The sequence below is a fragment of the Ornithorhynchus anatinus genome, chromosome 5, assembly GCF_004115215.2.
Source record: "Ornithorhynchus anatinus isolate Pmale09 chromosome 5, mOrnAna1.pri.v4, whole genome shotgun sequence".
In the NCBI taxonomy this organism is placed as follows: domain Eukaryota; kingdom Metazoa; phylum Chordata; class Mammalia; order Monotremata; family Ornithorhynchidae; genus Ornithorhynchus; species Ornithorhynchus anatinus.
Window position 1 is genome coordinate 4,400,349 of NC_041732.1, and position 22,750 is coordinate 4,423,098.

Consider the following 22,750-nt stretch of genomic DNA (forward strand, 5'->3'; position numbering starts at 1 on the left):
TGGGGGGGAGGAGGAGAGGAGGAGGAGGAGGAGGAGGAGGAGGAGGAGGAGGGCTCCGAGCCCCAGGGGGTGGGAGGTGACACAGTCGTCTCCCCACCTGCCCGGGGCAGCATGGTCGGCTCCAGCATGGGGGCTCCAGGTAAGGATGGGGACACCCCCCAGGTTGGAAGTGGAGGCGAGGGAGGATGGGATGGAGTCCACCTGCCCTCCCCTGCCTCCGACCCCCGTCTCCCTCCTCCTTATCTTCCTCTCTCTGTCCATCTTTCTCCTCTGTCTGACTCCCCTCCCCCCCCCCCAGCGCCCCCTTTCCATCCGTTCCCCCGTTTCCCTCCTCCACATCCTCCCCGTCTTCTCTTCCCGCCTGCAGCTCCTCTCTCCCCTGTCCCCTCCTGTCCACCTCCAAGCCTGCCCCCTTCTCAGGGGGTCGAGGACAGGTGGGAGGGAGGGGTCTGGGAAGGGGGCGGGGTAAACCGGAGGTCTCCCGCGGGTGTGGGAATCTGAGAGGTGTCACAGGCTGCTCCGTGGGGGGCCGGGGGCGGTCCCCCACATAGTCGTCTTCTGCGAACCGAACCGGGGCCCAGGCAGGCCGACAGCTAGGCCTCGGTCCTCCCCGCCGGTTGGTCTCTCCACCGCACCCCCATCCGCCCTCTTTCTTTTCCCGGGGGGCCGGGGTTCCCGTGCGGGCTGGCGGAGAGGGAGGAAGCGGACGGGGAGCCGGGCCGAGTGGCTGGGGGCCGGCGGGCGGGACGCCGGGGGCCAGTGGACCTTTCCATTCTGGTAGCTCCTTTGACGAAAGAAGGGGCCCGGGAGACCTTGGGCTCATCTCCCTGTCCCACAAGGCCCTGCACCAACCGGGGCGACCCCACTGGTCCTTCCCTGGGTCCCGTGTGTGTCTGTGTGTCGGTGTGTGGGTGTGTGTACATCTGTTGGCTTCTGAGTGTACACAGGCCTGTTTGAGAGCACCCCTGTGGGCGTGAAACCCCGTCGTCCCGATTGCCGGCCGAGGTGGGCCGGGGTCCCCCTTCGAGTGCTGAGCAGCATCCGTGCCCTCCTGTGCCTCCCCCTCTCCTCACCCTGGGGGGTCCCAGCTGGAGGGGCGCCGACGCTCTGCCCCGTTTGGTCCCCGCGGAGCCCCCTGGGACACTTGGGAGAAGGGCTGGCTCGGCCTCTCGCCTTGGGGATGGGGCAGCGGGCCCAGGGGAGATGGGGCGGAGGCGGGGAGGGCAGCCCTTAGACCCTATTTTTAGCGCCGTTTTCGGTAAGAGCTGCAAGAGGCTGGTCAAACATGGCTAAAACTGGCTGGGGGAAATGCAGAGGAGAAGTGAAAGCCGGTTTGGTGTGGGGGGGGGAGTGTATATGATCTGGGGGAGGAGGAGGAGGAGGGCAGAGGCAAGGACCCAGGACTCCCAACCCCTAGGCCCCTCCTCTCCACTAGTGGCTCACTTTAGGTGAGTAGCCCCTCCCCGGCTGTAGGTCGGGGTAGGTTGAGGGTCCGGGGTTGGGGGGGCAGGACCCCCACTTCCCAAGGCTGGGGTCTCGGGGCGAGGGAGCCGGGGGGATGCCGCGGCCCGTAGGGGAATTGGGGTCTGGCGGCGGTGGCTCCGGGGCGTCGGAGCTGGGAGCCGGGCCGGAGTCGGCATCGGGGTTCGGGTTGGGCCCTCCCGAATCGGACCGAGGCCGAAATCGATCCGGGGGGCGGGGGTGGCTCCAGGAGCTGAGTCACAGGCCCCATCCCCGAACCCCAGAGGCCAAGCCCCCGTGCCTTGTCTCTCCTCCTCGCTCGCCCGCCAATCTAAGCGGAAAACCCGAGTCACCCGAAACCAAGCCGAGCGGTGGGGAGCGCCGGGGACCTGGGGAGGACAGGAGGGGTCGCCCCGGTTTATGAAGGGCCTACAGAAACAACTCACTGCCCGCCCGTAGCATACGGGGCCTCTGCCTCCAGCCCCAGAGCCCCGCCGTCGTGATCCTCACCCCCGCCATCGCCCCGTCGCCTGGTCTCTTCCCAGGCGGAAAGGTGGCGTGTGGAGAGCCAGACGCCTGGGCCTGGGACAATAATAATAATAATAATAACAATGATAATAATCATCACGGTGGTATTTGTGAAGTGCTTACTTTGTGCCAGGCACTGTAGTAAGCACCGGGGTGGATACAAGCAAATCGGGTTGGCTACACTTCTCAGTCCCAGCTGGGGCTCGCGGTCTCAATCCCCATTTTCCCGGTGAGGTATCGGAGGCCTAGAGAAGTAAAGCGACTTGCCCAAGGTCATACAGCAGACAAGCGGCAGAGCCCGGATTAGAGAAGGGGGAGAGCTGGGAAGTAGGGTGCCCGGGCCCGGGGGGAACGGAGGGGAGGGGATGGGCAGGGCCAGGGGCCCCGGAGCCGGGAGCTGACCCTGTGCCCCTCTCCTCCTCGCCCTCTCTCCAGAAATAAGAATGTCTAAACCCCTGGAGGTAGAGAAGCCGCGCCTGGACTCGCAGCTGGATCCCCCAGGTAGCGGGTGCTGGCGGGCTCAGGGGGAGGGGCACCCCGGGGATGGAAGTGCATTTGTCTGTGTGTGGGGGTGGGGAAGGGGCTGGGGAGGTCTACTCCTGACTGCTCACCTTTCCCCCGCCCCCCCCGCTCCCCTACAGATACCGAAAGAAATGGACCCGAAGCCAACCACCAGGTCAGGGCCCGACGCAGGGCGGATGGGATGGAGGGAGTGGGAGAGGCAGGGGACTGTGGGAAAGGGCAGGGTCACGGGGTCACCGCAACCTCTCATGGCTTTTCTTTTTTGCCAGAACCCCCCAGTCAAGGCCGCCCCATTCAGCCCGTCCCCCACCGGCCCCGGTGCCAAGGTGAGTGCCCCGGGGATCTGCTGGGAAGAGCCGGGGGTGGCTCTTTGGGGAGGGGGTTGGTTGCCATGGTGAAAGGCCCTCGTCTCTCCTACCCCCAGGGCCGTGACTCACCCCCGCTCCTTCCCCCCGCCCCCCCCCCCCCCCCACAGGGTTGGTGGGGGGTGGTTGGGGAAATCCCCCCCGGCCCCAAGGCCCTGAACAACAGGAAGTCAAAGACTCCACCCCCATCCCAGCTTCCCGGGGGCCAGTGCTTCCCTCCCCGCATCCCACTCCCCGCAACCTGCTCCCCCCCGAACTTGCTCCCCGAGCCAGGGTCTACAGGCCTGTAGCCTGACCGGGAGAGGCGGTCAGGAGGAGGTGGGAGAGGCGCGGTTGATGGACCCATGGAGAGAAGGGGAAGAGAGGAAGGAGACAGAGAGAGAGAGAGAGAGAGAGAGAGAGAGGATGCGGGCGAGAGGTGAAGGGTGGAGGAGAGAAGCAGGGAGAGGTTTTGGCGGGGAGAGAGGAGAGCCTGAAAGAGGAGCCGGACTCAGGGTGCCTCGAGTACATCGTCACCCCCTCCACCCACCCCCACCCCAGTTCCTAGGAGGGCCGGGGGCGGGCAGCCCTCCCCGAGCCCAGATCCCCCTGCTCTCCCACAGATCAAGGCCGAAGACTCCAGCGGCGACCCGGCCCCGGCGGCCGCCCCTCCGCCCCCTCAGCCGGCCCAGCCCCACCTGCCCCAGGCTCAGCTCATGCTGGCGGGTAGCCAGCTGGCCGGGGTAAGTGCCTTGGAGCAGAGACCAGCAGGGTGACAGCGGGCCCCCCCCCCACCTCTTGGGGCTGCCCTCCCCGGTCCTCCCCGGCCCACCCGCGCTTGGCTTCTCTGCGCCCCGCCACGCTCCCCTCGGTCAGCCTCCTCCTCCGACCCTCGACGGCCGCTCCCGCTGCTCTCTGCTCCCGCCCTCTCACTCCGTCTCTCTCCTCTCCCCGTCTCTCCCCCCCACCGCCTCCCCGTCCATTCGTCCGTCCGTCCGTCCGTCTCTCCTCTGTGTGCTGTCTTGGCATCTCTGGTCATCTCTCACTCCACCTCTGCTCCTCGGGGTGTGCGGCCCCGCGCCCCCGCCCCGTCCCCGCTGCCCCCGCCGGGCCCGGCCCCCTGGCAGCTCACGGCCCTGATGCCCGCCCAGCAGCAGCTCCTCCTGCAACAGGCCCAGGCCCAGATCCTGGCCGCCGCGGTGCAGCAGTCTAACGCCGCCGCTGCCGCCGCCGCCGCCGCCGCCGCCGCTAACGCCGCCAACGCCGCCTCCCAGCCCCCCCCGCCCCCCGCCGGGGGTGCTGACCTGCCGCCGGCCGCCGGCCAGCCCCCCGGGACCCCCCAGCTCACCCTGTCCCAGCCTATCCAGCTCACGGCACAGGTAAGGACCGCCCCTGGGGCCTGGTCCCCCGGCTCTTCCACCTCAGGTGGCGGGGGAGTGGGAAACGGGGTGCGTGGTTGAGGGGGGCGTCCGAGCCCCCCCCGCCCCGAGGGGTCTCGGAGAGTTGCTTCGGTTCCTCTGGGAGGCTCCTCCATGGTCGCTTTGCCCATCCCCGGCATCACAGAGAAACCAAACATCTCGCAGAGACAAACGCGGCCGTGGCTGAAGCGGGCAGCTCTCGTACACACAAACAAATCAATAAACAGACAAGGACTGAGCTCATTAACCAGGGCGCCCGCAAGAAGGCAGAGTAAGTTGCTTAGAGGCACAAGTGGAAGCCCTTCTGTGTCGGCGATCGTCAGGCCCGCCCCCCGGGGGGCTCCCCCCAGCCCCGCAGCGGCACGGCCCCGCCCGCCTGCGAGGAGCCGCCTGCCCCACGCCGGCTCCCCCTTCAACTCTTCCCGGCCGCCCCCCGGCCGGCCGGCCATCTGTCCGTCTCACCTCTGTCCCCCCGCACACCCGGCCCCTCGCCTCAACTTGGAGCTCCTCTCTCAGGGCCCTATTTCCCCCTTCCCGGCCCAGAGGCCGCCCCCTCGCCGCTCACCCCGTCTCGGTCCCGCCGCCCCACCTTGGACTCCTGGCCTGTACTCCGGCCTCCCTCCTTCCAGCCCCGGCCGAAGCACTGTGTTCGGTTGTTTTCCGCCCTTGCTGCTCTGACCCCTCTTGGGCCACCTCTCCTCCCAGCTCCTCACTGCCCTCTTTCTCCCACTCTCTCGCTGCCCCCTTTCTCTCTCCCCGGCTCCTCGGCTCCGCTGTCTACCGCTCCCGCCCCCGCCACCCCCACCAATCTTTGCGTCCCTTCCACTCAGGAGCAGGTGTGGGGAGAGGGGCGAGGCTGACCGGATGTCGATGGTGAGGGGGGAGGAGGAGGGGAGGACCGGGGTTGCCGGGGTCGGGCCTGTGGCCCCCCGAGTCACCCTCTTGCCCCTCGGCTCTGCGTGTCTGTCTCCCCACCCCCCGCCCTCGCCCTAGGACATTCAACAGCTCCTCCAGCTCCAGCAGCTGGTCCTGGTCCCGGGGCACCACCTCCAGTCTCCCGCACAGTTTCTGCTGCCGCAGGCCCAGCAAGGCCAGCAAGGTGAGACCGGACCCTCCCTGCCCCGGCCCCCGCCTCCCCAGCCCTGGTCTTCCCCAGCCCCCAGCCCCCCGGTCCACTCCGCGGACCCTCGGGCCCCGGGGATCCTGCTCCTCTCTCGCCTCCCGGCAGAGATGGAGAGAGGTCTAAGAGAAGCAGCGCGGCCTAGTAGAAGGAGCCTGGGCCCGAGTGTCGGAGGACTTGGGTTCTAATCCCGGCTCTGCCGGTTGCTGGCTCTGTGGCCCTGGGCAACTCGCTTTGCTTCTCTGGGCTTCGGATCCCTCAGCTGTAAAGTGGGGATGAAACCCTACTGCCTCCTACTTAGACTTGCGAAGCCCATGTGGGACAGGGACTGTGTCCAACCTGATAGGCTTGAATCTACCCCAGCGATTAGAACAGAGCTTGACACACAGTAAGCCCTTAAACAACACTATTATAAGAAAAGTGGATTAGCCAGACCAATTCTGTGAGGGGACCCGTCCCCTGGGCACCCCCCCTCCATCTAACAGAGTCCGAGATGCCAGCCTGGGATCGTGGGCGAGGGTGGGAGCGTTTGCGTGTCTGACTTCAAGTTGGTGGGTTTTCCTTGATCCTTGTTGCCTTGTACGGTTTTGGCTCTCCGGAGTCTTGCCCTCAGGGAAGGACTGGGGCCCTGCCATTCTGAGCCCCATCGGGGAGGGGTGATCCACGATCCACGACCACGCGGGGGCGGGGGAGGCGGTCCCGGGGGAGCGTCCGCTCTGTCAAAATCCCCCGCGCCCCTCCCAGACTGGCCGAGGGCCCCTGCCCTCAGTCTGCTCTCTCTTTGTGGAGGGGGTGGGGGTAGCCCCTTCCCGTCACTGCCTCCTCCAGACCCTGCTCAGCCGCATTCTTCGCCCCCCTCCCCCTCGCCCCCTCCAGGTCTGCTACCGACGCCAAATCTGTTCCAGCTACCTCAGCAAAGCCAGGGGGCCCTTCTGACCCCCCCGACCCGGACAGGCCTCCCCACCCAGGTGAGCGGATAACGGCTGGAGAGGCAGGAAGGGGACCGGGACCGGAACCCCATACGAAGGCTCCTTCACCCTGGGGTTTTCCTTGTGGGGGACCACCCTTGTCTCCGCTTACCTCGGAGGGATCGACTGGCCCGGGGAGGGCTCGCCTCTCAAGGCCTGCCGGGGGTGGACCGGTTTGTGTCGTATTGTGGGGGGCCCGGGGGTTTGGACCGGGAACCCTTAGAACGAGCTCTGGGGGACCCTCAAACCTGACCTGTCTCCTTGCCTGGGACAGTCCTGGGCCCAAACAAACGGGAGCCAGAGCAGGACAGAGTGGGCGGGGGGGCCAGGTTTACATTTGCGTGGGGACTCCCCTTCATTGGTGGCCTGGAACGCCCCCCCCCTTCCCCCCCCGGCCCCATCAGGCAGTGACCCGCCCTGGGCTGCCCGAGCCGCACCTCTCGCACCCGCAGCCGGCCAAATGCCTGGAGCCCCCCACCCACCCCGAGGAGCCCAGCGACCTGGAGGAGCTGGAGCAGTTCGCCCGAACCTTCAAACAAAGGCGCATCAAGCTGGGATTCACTCAGGTGAGAAGATGGTGGACTGGAGTCGGCGGCGGGCGGGATGGAGACTCCGGGGTGAGGCTCTATGGGCGGGGGGCTGCCGGCTGCAGGGTTGGGGGGGGTTAGGTAGAAGTGGTCTGTATGGGGCGGGGGGCAGCTGGAGGAAGGGCTGATGGTGGGGTTGGGATGGGGAATCCAGGGCAGGATTGGTGGGGGTCGGGGGTGAGACGTGATGGGGAATCCAGGGCGGGGGCCGCATGGGGCAGGGGGTGGCCAATGGCACGGCAGGGTGTGTGGGGGAAGATGAAGAGGCCGGGTGGTGCCCTGGAGCAGGAGGGCTGATCCCCGCCTTCTCCCCTCCCCTCTCCACCCCCGCACCCCCCGCCCCCGTCGGCGGCCACACAGGGCGACGTGGGGCTGGCCATGGGCAAGCTGTACGGCAACGACTTCAGCCAGACCACCATCTCCCGCTTCGAGGCCCTCAACCTGAGCTTCAAGAACATGTGCAAGCTCAAGCCCCTCCTGGAGAAATGGCTCAACGATGCAGGTGAGGGCAGCAGGAGCCGGGGGACGGGGCGGAGGCTGGGGGGGGCCCAGGGAGGCTGGGGAAGGGAGGGCGGGCCCGGGGCCCGGGCTGGGGGGGGCGTCTGACAGCCGAAGCCCCTCCCCTGTCCAGAGACCATGTCTGTGGACTCCAGCCTGCCCAGCCCCAATCAGCTGAGCAGTCCCAGCCTGGGCTTCGACGGGCTCCCGGGCCGGAGGCGGAAGAAGAGGACCAGCATCGAAACCAACGTCCGCTTCGCCTTAGAGAAGAGCTTTCTCGCGGTGAGTCCGCCCCGTCTGCTGCCCCTGCCTGCCCCTCATCAATCCATCCATCCATCAATCATATTTATTGAACGCTTACTGGGTGCGGAGCACTGGATCAAGCTCTTGGGAGAGGACAGTGTAACAGAATTGATGGACGTGTTTCCTACCTATAAGGAGGTTACAGGCCAGAGGGGGAGACGGACATTAATACTAATAAATAAATTAGGGATCAATACATAAGTGCTGTGGGGCTGAGACCCTCACTCATCTCTCCTCCTCACCGTCCTGGGAGCCCTCACTCAGCAGCGTGGCTCAGTGGAAAGAGCACAGGCTTGGGAGTGAGAGGTCATGGGTTCTAATCCCAGCTCCGCCACTTGTCAGCCGTGTGACTTTGGACGAGTCACTTAACTTTTCTGTGCCTCAGTTACCTCATCTGTAAAATGAGGATTCAGACTGTGAGCCTATGTGGGATAACCTGATTACCTTGTACCTACCCCAGCGTTTAGAACAGTGCTCGGCACATAGTAAGCGCTTAACAAATACCATCATCATCATCATCATCATCTCCTCCTCTTCCCACCACCTCCCACCCACCCTGCCCTCCATCGGGCTGGGACCCTCACTCATCTCCCTCCAGTCGGGCTGGGTCTTCACTCATCTCCTCTGGCTCCTGTGGTCTCTCTACCCGGCTATCCACAATTCGGCGAGGGCCCTGACTCAACTCCCCCACATTGGGCTGGAGGCCGCAGTCATCTCCCCTCACCCCATCAGATTGGGCCTTTACTCTTCTCCTCTGGCCCACCAACTGCCCCTCACATCGGGCTAGGGTCCTATTTGGCCTTCCTTCTCCCATCGGGTTGGGGCCCTCACTGGTGTCCCCTCCCACACTGGGCTGGGGGCCCTCACTCACCTCCCTCTCAAAAAGCTGAGTGTTCACTGGGCCATCTTTTCCGCTCTTCCCCCACTTACCTCCACAAGCAGGCCGGGGCCCCTCACTCTTCTCCTCCGCACTGGGCTGAGGGCTTCTCTCATTGCCCCGCCACTCCCCCAATGGGTTGGGCTTTCACTCGTCTCCTCTACCCTGCCCACTGCCCCCCAACCTTCCTCCCCAATTGGGCTGGGGCCCTCCACCCATCTCCACATCATCGGGCTGGTTCTTCACTCGTCTCTCCCACATTAGGCCAGGGCCCTCACTGGTCTCCACTCCTCAACCGGCCTGGGGCCCTCACCCATCTCCCCCACTTTGGGCTGGGCCTTCACTCATCTCTCCTGCATCAGGCTGGGGCCCTCACCCATCTCCCCCCACATTGGAATGGGGCCCTCACGCCTCTCCCCCCACATCGGGTTGGGACCCTCACCCATTTCTCCCCACATCGGGCTGGGCTTCACTCGTCTCCCCCCTGCCGTCCGACTGGGGCCCTCACTGGTCTCTCCCCAATGGGGCTAGGGCCCTCACTCATGTCTCTGCCCTTAGGTTGGGACCCTCACCCATCTTCCCTCCGCATTGGGCTGGGCCTTCAGTCATCACCCCCCGCCATCGGGACGGGGCCCTCCCTTGCCTCCCCTCCCCAGTCAGGCTGGGGCCCTCCCTCATCACCCCGCCATCGGGCCGGTGCCCTCACCCATCTGCCCCCTCCCCGCCCACCCCTCCCACTGGGCTGAGGGCCTCACCGGTCTGTCCCGCCTCGGACCGGGGTCCTCACCGGTCTCCCGTCCGGTCTCGCCTCGCCGCCCGGCCCCCCCAGAACCAGAAGCCTACCTCAGAGGAGATCCTGCTCATCGCTGAGCAGCTGCACATGGAGAAGGAGGTCATTCGCGTCTGGTTCTGCAACCGGCGCCAGAAGGAGAAACGCATCAACCCCTGCAGTGCCGCCCCTGTGCTGCCCAGCCCGGGCAAGCCAGCCAGCTACGGCCCCCACCTGGTAGGGGATGCCGGGGTGGGGGGGGGGTCCGGGCCGTGGGGGTGAGCGCGGGGGTCGGGGGACCGGTGGTGATGGGTGGACCGGGGATGGCTGGGGGCGGCGGGGAGAGTGGAGGTGAAAGGGAAGGAAGGAGAGGAGCAAGCATCAGTATCAGTAGTATTTATTGAACACCTCCTGGAAGCGAGACATTGCCCGGGCCCTCAGAAGACACATAACAGTAGTCATAACAATTTTGGTATCTGTGACACAATTAGCGTAGGTGCCAAACACTGTGGTAGGCAGGAGAACACCAGATCAGACCCAGCCCATGCCTCACGGGGGCTCCCCGTCTAAGAGTGAGGAACAACCGGTCTTTAAGCCCCATTTTACAGATGAGGAAACTGAGACCCAGAGAATTCAAAGTGACTTGCCCAAGGTCCCATGGCAGGCAAGTGGAGGAACAGGATTAGAACCCCGGTTTCCTGACTCCCAGAAGCAGCATGGCTGAGAGAAGCCGCGTGGCTCAGTGGAAAGAGCCCAGGCTTGGGAGACAGAGGTCATGGGTTCTAATCCCAGCACCACCGCTTGTCTGCTGTGTAACTTCGGGCAAGTCGCTTCACTTCTCTGTGCCTCAGTTGCCTCATCTGGAAAATGGGGATTAAGACTGTGACCCCCACATGGGACAATCTGATCACCTTGTATCCTCCCCAGCGCTTAGAACTGTGGTTGGCACATAGTAAGCGCTTAACAAATCTCATTATTATTATTATTATTATTAGGTCCTCTCCATATAAAACAAGGAAAAGATGTGATCGCTGCCCTTGTCTCTGACAGTGTAATGGGGGAGAGGCAGTAGGGATAAAATGAGAAGTATATATGTTACATGCATGGTATGGTATATCTAATCTAGCTTTCTCCCTTTATATATGGGAGGCAGGTTTGCCTAGTGGACAGAGCCCAAAACCGGAGTCAGGAGACCTTAGTATTGGGGTTTTTTTTCAAGTGGTATTTGTTAAACTCTTATTGTGTGCCAGGCACTGTATTAAGCGCTGGGGTAGAGACAAGACAGTCAGGTTGGACACAGTCCCTGCCCCACATAGGACTCACAGTCATAATCCCTACTATTTCGATGAGGAAACTGAGGCCCAGGGAAGTGAAGTGACTGGACCAAGGTCATACAGTGGATAAGTGATGGAGTCAGGATTAGAACCCAAGTCCCCTGACTCCCAGGCCTGGGCTCGTTCCACTAGGCTGCATTACTTCTCTAAGCCACCCTGGATTCTAGTCCCAGCTCTGTTACTGTTCTGTTGTATGATCTAGGGCACGTCACTTGACCTCTCTGAGCCTCAGTTTCCTCCAATGTAAAGCAGGGATAAAAATTCCTACTCCTTCTTAGATTGCAAAGCCCCATGTGAGTGAGAGGACTCTGTCTGATCTGACTGTATTTGCCCCCCTGCTTAGCACAGTGCTTGACCCATAGTAAGTGCTTAACAAATACCACAATTATAATTACTATCTTGATCTACCCCAGCGCTTACCACCAGGAAGTATTTTTAAAGTATCATAATTTAGAATAATGGTTCTCTACGTATGGCATAGTGGATAGAGTACAAGCTTGGGAGTCAGAAGGTCATGGGTTTTAATCCCATCTCCGCCACTTGTCTGCTGTGTGACCTTGGGCAAGTCACTTGGCTTCTCTGTGCCTCAATTACCTCATCTGTAACATGGGGATTAAGACTGTGAGTATCCTATGGGACAGGGACTGTGTCCAACCTGATTAGCTTGTATCTACCCCAGTGCTTAGAACAGTGCTTGACCCATAGTAAGTGCTTAATAAATACCATTCTTATTATGTAAATTAGATACTACGGTGTATATCGGTGCAAGTCCTTGTCTTATTCTTATTCTTATTCTTAACTCTGGGGTGTATTTATGAATATAATGTAGTGTGGCCCAGTGGATACAGCCCAGGCCTGGGACTTGGAAGGATCTGGGTTCTAATCCTGGCTCCACCACTTGTCTGCTGTGTGATTTTGGGCAAGTCACTTCACTTCTCTATGCCTTAATTACCTCATTTGTAAAATGGGAATGAGAACACTGTTAGCACCATGTGGGACTGGGACTGTGTCCAACCTGATTAGATGGTATCTACCCCAGGGCTTAGTCCAGTGCCTGGCTCATTTGATCAATCAATCCTATTTATTGAGTGCTTACTGTGGGCAGAACATTCATTCAGTTGCATTTATTGAGCACTTACTATGGGCAGAGCACTGTACTAAGCCCTTAGGAGAATACCCTACAACAGTAAACAGACACATTCCCTGCCCACAACGAGCTTACAGTTTAGAGCACTATGCTACACACTTGGGAAAGAATAGAATACAGTTAGTGGGCATGTTCCCTGCCTAAAATGAGCTCGCTTACCAAATAAAAAGGTATGGACCAGCGTTCAGAAGGAGAGAGTAGACCGAATTTTAAAAGGCTCTGGAACTAAATATCGATCCTTCGATCTGTGGTACTTATTGAACTCTTACTGGAGAAGCAGCGTGGCTCAGTGGAAAGAGCATGGGCTTTGGAGTCAGGGCTCATGAGTTCGAATCCCAGCTCTGCCACTTGTCGGCTGTGTGACTGTGGGCAAGTCACTTAACTTCTCTGTGCCTCAGTTCCCTCATCTGTAAAATGGGGATTAAGACTGTGAGCCCCACGTGGGACAACCTGATTCCCCTATGTCTACCCCAGCGCTTAGAACAGTGCTCGGCACATAGTAAGCGCTTAACAAATACCAACATTATTATTACTGTGTGCAGAGCACTGTACTAAGCGCTTGGGAAAGTACAATATAACAGAGTTGGGAGACCCGTTCCCTGTCCACAAGGAGCTACGGTCTGGAGGGGGAAGACCAATCATTCAATAAATGGTATCTATTGAGCATTTATTGTGTGCCGAGCACTGTCTTAGGCACTTGGGAGAGTACGAAACAACAGAGTCGGTAGACATGTTCCCTGCTCATGAGAAGCAGCATGGCTAAGAGGAAAGAGCCCGGGCTTGGGAGTCAGAGGTCGTGGGTTCCAATCCCGCTCCGCCACTTGTCAGCTGTGTGACTCTGGGCAAGTCACTTAATTTCTCGGTGCCTCAGTTACCTCATCTGTAAAATGGGAATTAAGACTGTGAGCCCCATCTGGGACATAAACTTTGTATCAACCCCAGCGTTTAGAACAGTGCCTGGCACTTGCAAGCGCTTAATAGTAAAAAAAAGAAGGTAACAGCCTAGAGGAGGAGGTGGACATTAAAAGCAGTTCTGGATATGGACATTAAGTGCTGTGGGGCTGACGCACCAATAGATAGGAAAATACCCGGTCGGGCGGGCGGCTAATAGCTGGCGTGGCCAGGGAGGGGTGGCTTTAGTCAAGGAAGGGAGGAGAGGAAGGAGTTTGGTTTGGAGTAGCCGAGTAGGGAGGGGATGTTCCAGGTAGGGAAAAATGCACGGAAGGTGGGGACAGAGGGAGACAGTGGGGAGGTCTGCCCAACGGATGGATTTTAATGAGCGTTTACTGCGTGCAAAACACTCAACTAAGCAGTCAGGAGCATACAATGCAGCAGTCAGTAAACACACTCCCTGGCCACAGTGATCTTAGAGTCTAGCGAAGAGAAGACAGAAATTAAGGTAAATAGATACCGGCTCTGTACCTGAGAGCTGTGATGCTGAGCCCATGTCCATTCCCATCTATTCTCTGGGAATATTTTTTTATCTGGCCTGCGGAGGAACGTCCAGCCCTGGCCACCCTCTCCTCCTGCTCCTTGTCTTGGCTTCTGGGAGGCGGTCCCTGTAGACGGTCACCTCAGCCCACCCCTCCGAGGTCCCACGGTTTCCAGTTGGCTTCAGATTTGAAGGCCTCTCCACCACTCCCTCGCCCACCTCCCGCTTCTCTCTCCTCAGGTGGCACCCCAGGGCGGTGGGGGGACCCTGCCGATGTCCCAGGCTTCCAGCAGTCTGAGCACAACAGGTCAGCTGGAGGGGAAGGGAAGGGAGGGACGGGCAAGGGAGGAATGGGCACCCGACTCCCACCCTCCACCCCAAAGCAGGGGGAGAAGCAGCTCAGGGCGGGGAGGGGCTGGTCGAGACTGTCGACTGTAGATTGTCAGCTCGTCGCGGGCAGGGAATGCATCCGTTTAATGTTCTGTTGTCCTCTCCCAAGCACTTAGTATACACAGTAAGCGCTCGACAAACAGGAATGAATGAATGAACGAATGAAGGGGAAGGAGTCGGGGCTGGGGGAAGGCAGAGCAGGACCGAGGTGGGGTTGGGTCGAGTAGGCTGGGGAGGGAGAGGAGGAGGGCCTGAGGATGCGGTGAGGGATGGGAGGAGGAGAGAATGAATATGAGGGGGTGTGTGCACTTAATTTATTTCTATAAATGTGTGTCTCTCCACCTCTAGACTAAGCTCGTTGTGGGCAGGGAATGTGTCTGTTTATTGTTCTATTGGACTCTCCCAAGCGCTTCGTATAGTGCTCTGCACGCAGTGAGCGCTCAATAAATACAGTTGAATGAATGAGTGAACGAATGGATAAAAGGGGGTGTGTGTACATGTTGTTTGTGTGCACGCATTTGCCGAGGACCGAGTAGAAGTTGCCCCCTCTTCCTCTCTGAACAGTATTGATGGAGTTCCGACTGTGTGCAGAGCACTGCACTGGGCCCCAGAGGAACATACAAAGGAAGTAGAAGATAAAACCCCTGCCCTTGAGAAGCTGAAAGTCTCCCTTCCTTCACTCCTGGGACATCTGTGTCCGCTCAGCAGTGACTCTGGGGGTGCTGGTTAGTCCTGGTCACATTCCCCCGCCCTCCAGCCCCACCCAGTCCCAAGACCCCCAGAGAGACAGTTGGTTCCTGGGTCTGGTTCGATCAGTGAAGCCCGTGAGAGGGGGCCCAGAACTGTCCCATGACCCAGGGGGTCCCCGTGGCCAGGGAAGCCCGGAAAAGCCAGCTCTGTGGCTACCACCGGCCGGCCTCGGGTCCTCCTGGGGAGGCTGGGGCTGGATCCGCCCCGGAGCCGGAGGGAGGAGGTGACACACGCCTGGCACAGCCCCCACCCCACCCACTTCTCTATCAATCCATCCATCAATCGAATTAATTAAGTTTTCTCTCTCTCTCTGGGACAGTTACTACCTTATCCTCCACCGTGGGCACCCTGCACTCCAACAGGACGGGCGGCGGGGGTGGCGGCGGGGGTGGCGGTGCCACCCCCCTCAACTCCATCCCCTCCGTCACCCCTCCGCCCCCCGCCCCCTCCAACAGCACAAACCCCAGCCCCCAAGGGGGCCACTCGGCCATCGGCTTGTCAGGCCTGAACCCCAGCACAGGGTAAGTGAAAGCGTCGGTGGGGGAGGAGGGGGTGCGGGAAGGGAGCCGTTGCTATGGGGGGGGCAACCTAGGACCCCTCCCACCTGCACTGACCGCAGCCTCCCCCCTCCCCCTCTCTGCTTTGCCTCTTGCAGAAGCACAATGCTGGGGGTGAGCCCAGCTCTAATTAGCAACAACCCTCTGGCCACCATCCAAGGTGCGTGCCACCTCACGTCACTCCCCAGCACGATGCCCATATTCCCCTTCACCCCGCCATGTGCCCATCCACGCCGCCCACGTCCCCGACAGCTCCCCTTGCCACCCACACCTCCGCTTCCCCACCACTCACATTTCCTCGTCCACCCCTTCCCCTTACCATCCACGTCTCCTAAACGGCATGGCGTAGTGAGAAGTAGCACGGTGTAGTGGCTAGAGCTCCGGCCTGAGAGTCAGGAGGACACGGGTTCTAATACTGGCTCCACCACTTGTCTGCTGTGTGATCTTCTCAGTGCCTCAGTTCCCTCATCTGTAAAATGGGGATTGAGACTGTGAGCCCTATATGGGACAGGGACTGTGTCCAACCCGATTTGCTTGTATCCATCCCAGCGCTTAGTATGGTGCCTGGCACATAATACCACAATTATTATTATTATTATAATTGTTATTATTCACACCCCCAAAGGCATTCTGCCCTCCCATCCCACCTCCACTCTGTCTCATTCCATCCAACCCACCCTCCGCCCATCCGACATATCCCTCTCCGCCGAGCTTGCCGCATTGCTCCATCCCAGCTCCACTCCTTCCATTACCGGGGACCGCTCAGCTCCCACGCAGGGAAATTCGGGGGAAGGGATTTAGAGGGTCGGAAAGATGGAGAGGCTCGGTCTCGTTGCTGGGGAGCCCCTCTCCTTAGCAACGAGGACTGCTGAGGGAAAGAGGTCTTTTCAGTCTCCCCTCTGGGGAGGAGCGCACGGGTTGGGGGTGCATGTGGGGGAGATGAAGGGGTTCTGTTACCCGAAGCAGCGTGGCTCACTGGAAAGAGCACGGGCTTTGGAGTCAGAGGTCATGGGTTCAAACCCCGGCTCTGCCACTTGCCAGCTGTGTGACTTTGGGCAAGTCACTTAACTTCTCGGTGCCTCAGTTCCCTCATCTGTAAAATGGGGATTAAGACTGTGAGCCCCACATGGGACAACCTGATTCCCCTGTGTCTACCCCAGCGCTTAGAACAGTGCTTGGCACATAGTAAGCGCTTAACAAATACCAACATTATTACTTAGCCTCACGCCTCAGAAGGCCTCAGGCCTCTGGGTCCCGTCCCTAGGGAGCGTTCCTCTTAGCAACCAGGACCCCGAAGGGGATGGGGCCTGTTGCCTCAGATCTGGAAGGAGCCAGAGCTGGCAAGATGGACCTTCTTCATTCAGTAGTATTTTTTGAGCGCTTGCTGTATGCAGAGCTCTGAACTAAGCGCTTCAGAGCCCAGATGGAGCCAGAGCGAGAGGTCCATGGGGACCTCGGGGGTTCACCGCCCCAGGCAGATAACTGTTCTCTTAGCCCCCTTCCACCGGCTCTGAGGGAGGCCCCGCCTCAGGCCTCATTAGGCCTCTAGCCCTCAAAGCCCCGTCACAGGGAGCGGCCCCCCTTAGCCACGGGGCTCTTGGGAGGATCCCGGGACCAGGGGAAGCCGGGGTAGAAGGTGGTGACGACGGGTGATGGTGGTCTTTCCTCGGGAGGGGCACGGGGACGGGGGATGCCCCTCAAGGCCCGTCCCCCCTGTCTCCGCAGCCCTGGCCTCTGGTGGCACGCTGCCCCTTACCAGCCTTGACGCCAGCGGGAACCTGGTGCTGGGGGCCGCGGGGGGCGGCTCCGGGAGCCCGGGGCTCGTCACTTCATCCCTCTTCCTCAACCACGCCGGGCTGCCCCTGCTCAGCGCCCCGCCGGCCGTCGGTCTCGTCTCCGCCGCCGCCGCCGCCGTGGCCGCCTCCATCTCCAAATCGCCAGGCCTCTCCTCCTCCTCCTCTTCCTCCTCCTCCTCCTCCTCCTCCTCATCCTCCTCCTCTTCCTCTTCCTCCTCCTCCTCCTCCTGCAGCGAGGCTGCTGCACAGACCCCAGGGGGGGCCGAGGCAGGAGCCAAGCCAGAGTGAGGGCCCCCCTCCCCTGTTCCGCCTCCCCCATCCCCCCCGGCCCACCCCCAGCCCCCCGCACCACAGCATGGGATGGAGGTCAGGAGGTAGGAGAGAGGAGGAAACACCAAAAAGAAAAAAAAAAAAAGGAAAAAAAAAAAGAAGAAAACCAAAAAGAAACACAGCCAAACCAGCCGCCCGGACCGAGCCAGAGGCGATAAAACCAAAAACCCGAATCCAGAACCAAACCTCAGAACCGCTACACCAAATATCCCCCTTCCCTCCCCCGGCCCCCCGCCCCCGGTCCGCCCCGCCTGCCGCGGGCCTCTTTGAGGAGCTCGGAGTTGACCCGTTGGCCAACTCCGGCTGAGGCCGGAGGCCGGAGCGGGTTCGGGCAGGCCGCCTCGAGGATTTCTCTTTTCCAGAAGCCGGAAGGGCCCAGCCCCCTAACCTCACGCCAAATAGCCGGCAGCTTCATCCAAAGTCTGTACAGAGTTTTGTAGCGTCCTGCTTGCCAGAATCCGTCCCCCGCCACCTCGCCCCCTGACCCCGCCACCCCCCACTCCTGAGGGGGCAGGGGTTGAGACTGTATTTGTAGAAGGGGAGCAGGCAATTCTGCAGGGGGGCCTGGAGGGCTGCTTCCGGCTCTCCCTTCGACCCCTCTGCCCGTTCCAGGGGGCCGCCTGAGCACCCGTCGCCCTCCCTTCCCCGCGGTCCCCCTCGGCGCCGCTCTCCGCGCTCCGTGGCCGGGCTGGGGCGGGGTGACCGGGTTCCAAGGGAGCGGGGGCAAGTTAGGTCCGTCCTTTCCACCTTCGTCCGTCGGTATCGCCCCCCCCACCCCTACCACCGAAAAAACTCATATTCCAGTGCCTACCAGTGGAATCGTTCATGTTCTTTGACATTACCCAGAAACCAAAAAAAAAAGAGAGTATCTCCCTCCCTCTGCACACACACGCACCCGGAGGCGGCGAGGGGTGGGTCGGGCCTGGTGGCCGCCCCCTCCGCTCTCCCTCTCCGACCCCCTTCTTCCCCCCCCCCCCAAAAAATGCCAATCAGGGTCTCGGCCCGGAGGGGGCAGGAGGGGACCGGGGACGGCTCGGGGGACCGACCGTGTGTTTGCGTATGTTCGAAGCCGGGCCGCCCGATGGGGAGATGCCACCCGAGGTGGGGGGAGAGGGAGGGAAGGGGGCGGGATCTCCCCTCCCCCTCTGCCGCCCAAGGAGGCCGGCACCGTGTTGAACCAAAAAGAATAAGAGAATCTATAGATTATATATATTTAAGGGAAAGAAGAAGAGAAGGAGCCAGGAAGATGAGCGGAAGCGCCGGACCCTCGCGGTCCCCAGAAGGAGCGAGTGGCGAGAACTGCTTCTTTCTCTTCACAAATACCTCATGAATGCGGGGAAGGGTGTCGGGAAGGGGGGGCCTCGTCCTGGGACAGAGGACCCCCGGAGGGCCGAGGGGTGGGAGACTGGGGAAGAGACGGCGCCCTGGATGGACGCTGAAGGGGTCGGTCCCCTCCACACCCTCCTGCCCCAAACAGAAAAAGCTTTAAACAAACAACAACAAAAAACCCCAAAAGACAAAAAAAAAAAAAAAAAAAAAGGATCCAGAATCCGTGGACACAGGAAAAAAAGAAAAAAAAAGCAAAGACTTTCGGGTGGTTCGATTCCTTTTCCGTCCTTGTTCCTTTTTCTCTGTCTCTCTCTCTCTTCAAACCAAAGTGTTGCTGGGAAGGAAGCGAGCCATGGACCAAACCCAAACCACGCACCCCAAGCCCAGCGCCCCCCAGCCTCGCCGCGATAAAGCGGGGGAGCCCGAGGGAGATGAGGCCGCGGGCCGACCGGCTGCTCCTCTTTCTTCTGGACGTCACGGCGGGATCGAAGGAGCCTCTGACCCTCCGCTCCCCTCGTCCCCGCCACCCACCCACCAGCGTCGGGCTCCGGGCCGCCTGGGATTTCCATTTCCTCCACGTCGAGAGTAGGCGGCCCGCCGGGCCCTTAGGCCTCCTCGGATGCCTCTTCCACGAAGCAGCCGAGCGTCCGCTGACTCCCCGGCCCGCCGGGCAGTGGGTCACCGGCCTGGACAGCGAGGCGAGACGCCCGGCGTGGGAAAGGACGACAGGGCCTGGGCCCTGCCCGCCAGTGGGCTTACGGTCGACGGGAGGGGCGGGCTGGAGGCCCTGGGCTTCGTACCACGACCCAGCGTGAGCCCCGTTCTGGTGAACTGATTCTCCCCAGGCCCCTCCGTCCCCCGTCCTGCCCCCCGCCCACCCCTTCAGCGGATTCTGACCCGGGAGAGACGGAGGGAGACAGAGGACGGGGCGAGGGGGCCTGCTGCCGGGGAGGGGGGTCCCCCGGGCTCCCGCCCCGCCGGGAAAGGCACCGAGGCCGAAGCCAAAATGCGAACCGCCGAGAGAGAACCCCCGAGGAACAGTCCGGAGAGAACGGCCGAGTAAACAACAGACTAAAGTTGGGAAAAAGACAAAGAACAACAAAAAAAAACCAAGCAAACAAAACAAAAAAAAAAACCAAAACTCTGATTCTAGACCAAAAAGGAAAAATATCCAGGACTCTATCCTTCGCCCTCCCCCGACCCACACCACCCCTAAACCTCGTCCCCCCTCTTCTGGGGGTGGTCGGGTTGCTCCCCCCCACCCCACCCACTCCGGCCGGGGTGGCGGGTGGAAAGGACGTGATTGTGGAGGGGGCAAGAATGGGGGAGGGGTGGGGGGCTGCCCTCCTCTGCAGTCGCTGGGGGGGGCGCCCCCTCCCCTCCCACCGGGGAAGACCCCCCAAAGCAAACAAACCAACGCCGAGCTTTAACTACAGCTGTGAAACCAAATATAGGGGAGGGAGGGGGCCTCAGGGGGAGGGGCAGGTGAGCCCCCGGCCTCCCCACCCCCTGCTCCCGGCCCCCCTCCGACCCTCCCCCTCCCCCCCTCCGTCCCCCCATCCTCCCCTCCCCCCGAGGACTGGAGATATAAAGGCACCAAATACCTCAACGAACTTTAATGTTAAAAACCAAATAGTGTCCGCGCGGGGCGGGTGGGTGGGCTGGGTGGGCGTAGGGGGGGGAGGGCTGGGCCGGGTCTGCAGGTGGAGGGGGCGGGATGGAGGTGGGGTGGGGGAGGTGGGGGGACAGAGCGCCTCCTAGCCCCCCCACCCCCTTCTCTGCCTCCCCCCCTCCCCCCGCCCGACTCCGGGAGACGAAACTATCTCATCCTTTTTATTTTGTGGTTGTGGTCTGCGCGGAGCCTGTGTGTGTGTCCGTGTGTCTGTGCGTGATGAGTGAACGAGTCAGTGAGCCAGAGAGGTCAGGGGTCAGGTCGAGCCCAGGAGCCGGGCCGGGAGGAGGTGGTTGGGCGGGGAGGGGTCCAAACTGTTGCCCTTGCCCTCCTCGCTTCCCTTCTCCTTCTTTCCTTCCCCCTCATCCCCCGGCCCCCCCCTCCCGGGGCTGGGGGGAGACGGGGGTCCCTCCGCCTCCGGCCGAGCCCCTTAACTGTGCCAAAAATGATGCCAATACCAAAACCACCTCACTCTGCTCCCCTTTTGGAGGGAGAGGGGAAAGGACCGGGGGTGACGCCTGTGGCGGGGGGGGGTGCTCCCCCACCCTCCCTTCACCCCCTCTGCCCCTGCCGCCCCACCCTCCTGCCCGGTCGTTCAGGGCCCCGTGGATGGGCGGGGAGGAAGAGGGCACGACTTGGGGACACGTGGGGTCTGGATACCAAAGTCTTTACAGATCCTCCCCCGCCTCCCACCCCCTCCCCGACCCCCTTGCCCCATCCCCCCCCAACCAAGACTCAGAACCACTTGGGAAGAGAGGGGGCAATTTCAGACTCAGGTCCCAAAATCCAACCCGGGGAACACGGAGACGGAACGTGAGCTGGCGGGGGGCGGGGGACGACGACACCCCAGCTGAACCTAGCCGGGTCCCCCCCAGATATCCCCTACCCCACAGAGAGACGGACAGGGAAACGGGCAGAGAAGGAGGGATGGAGAAAGACAGGTAGACAGAGAGAGGAACAGAAGGAGACAGAGGGACACAGACACAGAGAGAGATACAGGGCCCCACTGGTCTCTGAGTGGGAGTGTGAGAAAGACCTCCAAGAGAAAAAAAAAACAAACCAAAGATTTTAACCATTTAAAAGAAAAAAAACCACAGACAACTCCGCTACCTTTTTATACTGTCGAAAAAAGTGTAAAAACCCCAAAAAAACTAAACTCCCCCCCCGGCCCCCACCCTTTTCCCCCTTTCAATCCTTCCCTCCCCAAGCCGTGGTCCTGGGCACGGTTTGAACTTTGACCTCAGCAGTCTCCAAAGCAAGAGACGACAAAAATGGAAGAAAAGAATAATAATGTATATTTTTAACTATTTGTCCTTGAGATTTTAGCTCCTCGTTAACAAAAAAAGGAAAAAAAAAGAAAAAAATCCAGATGGGCGTCGCCGGGACGGAGAAGACAATTTACTGTGTCTGTGAGCCCGCCCTTTCCCCCTCCTCCCCATCCCTCTCCTCTTCCATCTCCCCGTTTCAGCCCCATCTTCTCCTCTCCCTCCTCACCTTCTCTCCCCTTTCCCTACCCCATCTAATCCATCCCCCTGCCTCCCCGGCCCTCCGTCTTCAACCCCCACCACCTTTCCTTACCCGGTGGCTCCATATTTATTTATTTATTTATTCTCTTTGGGGAAGTGGATTGGGCACCAAGGCCGTCGGGTACGCGGAAAGCGGGTTCCGCAGGGTTCCCTTTTCACCGTCACCCCTTCCTTATTCTCTTCCTTCTCCATCTGCCGTCCTCTTCCCGACACCTCCCCTCCTCTCCACTAGCTTCCCTCCCCCTCACCCCCCTGACCCCGAGATTCGGCCCCCGCCGCCTCCTCCAGAGGGTGAGGAAGCTGGGGGGGCCGGGACGATTTAAGGAGGCTTTGAGATCCTGTTCTCCTTTCCACGTTCCTTCCCATCCTGCTTCCCCAGGTGGTCAGGCCCAGGCCCGGGACAACAAGCAGGTTCATTTTCAAGATCCCTATTAGCCCATCTCCCTTGAATCCCCATGTCCTTTTCTTTTTGCCTCTGACCTTTGCCATCTGTCTCCATCTCAGGCCCCTTCTTCCTCCACCCCCCATTCCTCTCGAGCCTCATCTTTTTTCTTTACAACCCCCCCTCCCGCCCCAACACCCCCAGTTCCCCCTGTCCCCAGCCGACTTGGTTCTGTCCGTCCCGGTGTCTGTAACACCCCCCCCCCCCCCACCTTCCCAGTCCCCCCCGCCCCAACCCCATCTCCTCTCCCCGTCTCTCTTCTCGTGGTAGCGGGTTAGCGTTTCAGTGTTCTTATCTCCCAATCTGCTTGTTCATTGTACAATGTGCTTCTTTTAAGGCCATTTTTGTAACTTGAGTGTGTCATTCATCTGAAAAAAAAAATTAAAAACTGTACAGAGAGAAATAAAGTCTCCAGCACCATCTGTCCAGGGGTGGAATGGCGGGAGACAGACCAGGGCCAGAAGATCCGAATCCTAGGGCAATAGGGATTTCAAGACCCTCATTCATTCATTCAGTTGTAGTTATTGAGCGCTTACTGTGCGCAGAGTGCTGTACTAAGTACTTGGGAGAGTGCAATATGACATTAAACAGATGCATTCCCTACCATAGAGAACTTACAGTCCAGAGCAGAGAGCTCAGGCCTGGGAATC

The 22,750-nt window shown here is 60.7% G+C and overlaps 1 protein-coding gene across 2 annotated transcripts; it reads left to right on the forward strand.

Annotated features, from left to right (window-relative positions):
- Positions 1 to 55: 55 nt before the first annotated feature.
- On the forward strand, positions 56 to 17,089 carry POU2F2 (POU class 2 homeobox 2). 2 transcript variants are annotated; one of them, XM_029064614.1, is made up of 15 exons: positions 56 to 139; positions 2,425 to 2,490; positions 2,631 to 2,665; positions 2,781 to 2,837; positions 3,479 to 3,598; positions 5,267 to 5,372; positions 6,270 to 6,361; positions 6,814 to 6,927; positions 7,309 to 7,450; positions 7,580 to 7,728; positions 9,456 to 9,632; positions 13,549 to 13,615; positions 14,768 to 14,969; positions 15,104 to 15,165; positions 16,731 to 17,089. In XM_029064614.1, exons 1-15 carry the CDS (start codon positions 112 to 114, stop codon positions 17,087 to 17,089), a joined length of 1,776 nt encoding a protein of 591 aa, XP_028920447.1. In that variant the 5' UTR covers positions 56 to 111. The 2 variants fall into 2 exon arrangements, with proteins under 2 accessions (XP_028920447.1, XP_028920448.2); XM_029064615.2 differs by lacking the exons at positions 15,104 to 15,165; positions 16,731 to 17,089 and having other exon boundaries at positions 6,766 to 6,927; positions 14,768 to 15,011.
- Positions 17,090 to 22,750: the final 5,661 nt, after the last annotated feature.

Coding starts and splice junctions, on each gene's coding strand:
- POU2F2 (XM_029064614.1), top strand. CDS start 112: ATGGTCGGCTCCAGCATGGGGGCTCCAG. Junction 5,373..6,269: donor GGCCCAGCAAGGCCAGCAAG/GTGAGACCGGAC, acceptor CGCCCCCTCCAG/GTCTGCTACCGACGCCAAAT. Junction 9,633..13,548: donor CCAGCTACGGCCCCCACCTG/GTAGGGGATGCC, acceptor CTCTCTCCTCAG/GTGGCACCCCAGGGCGGTGG.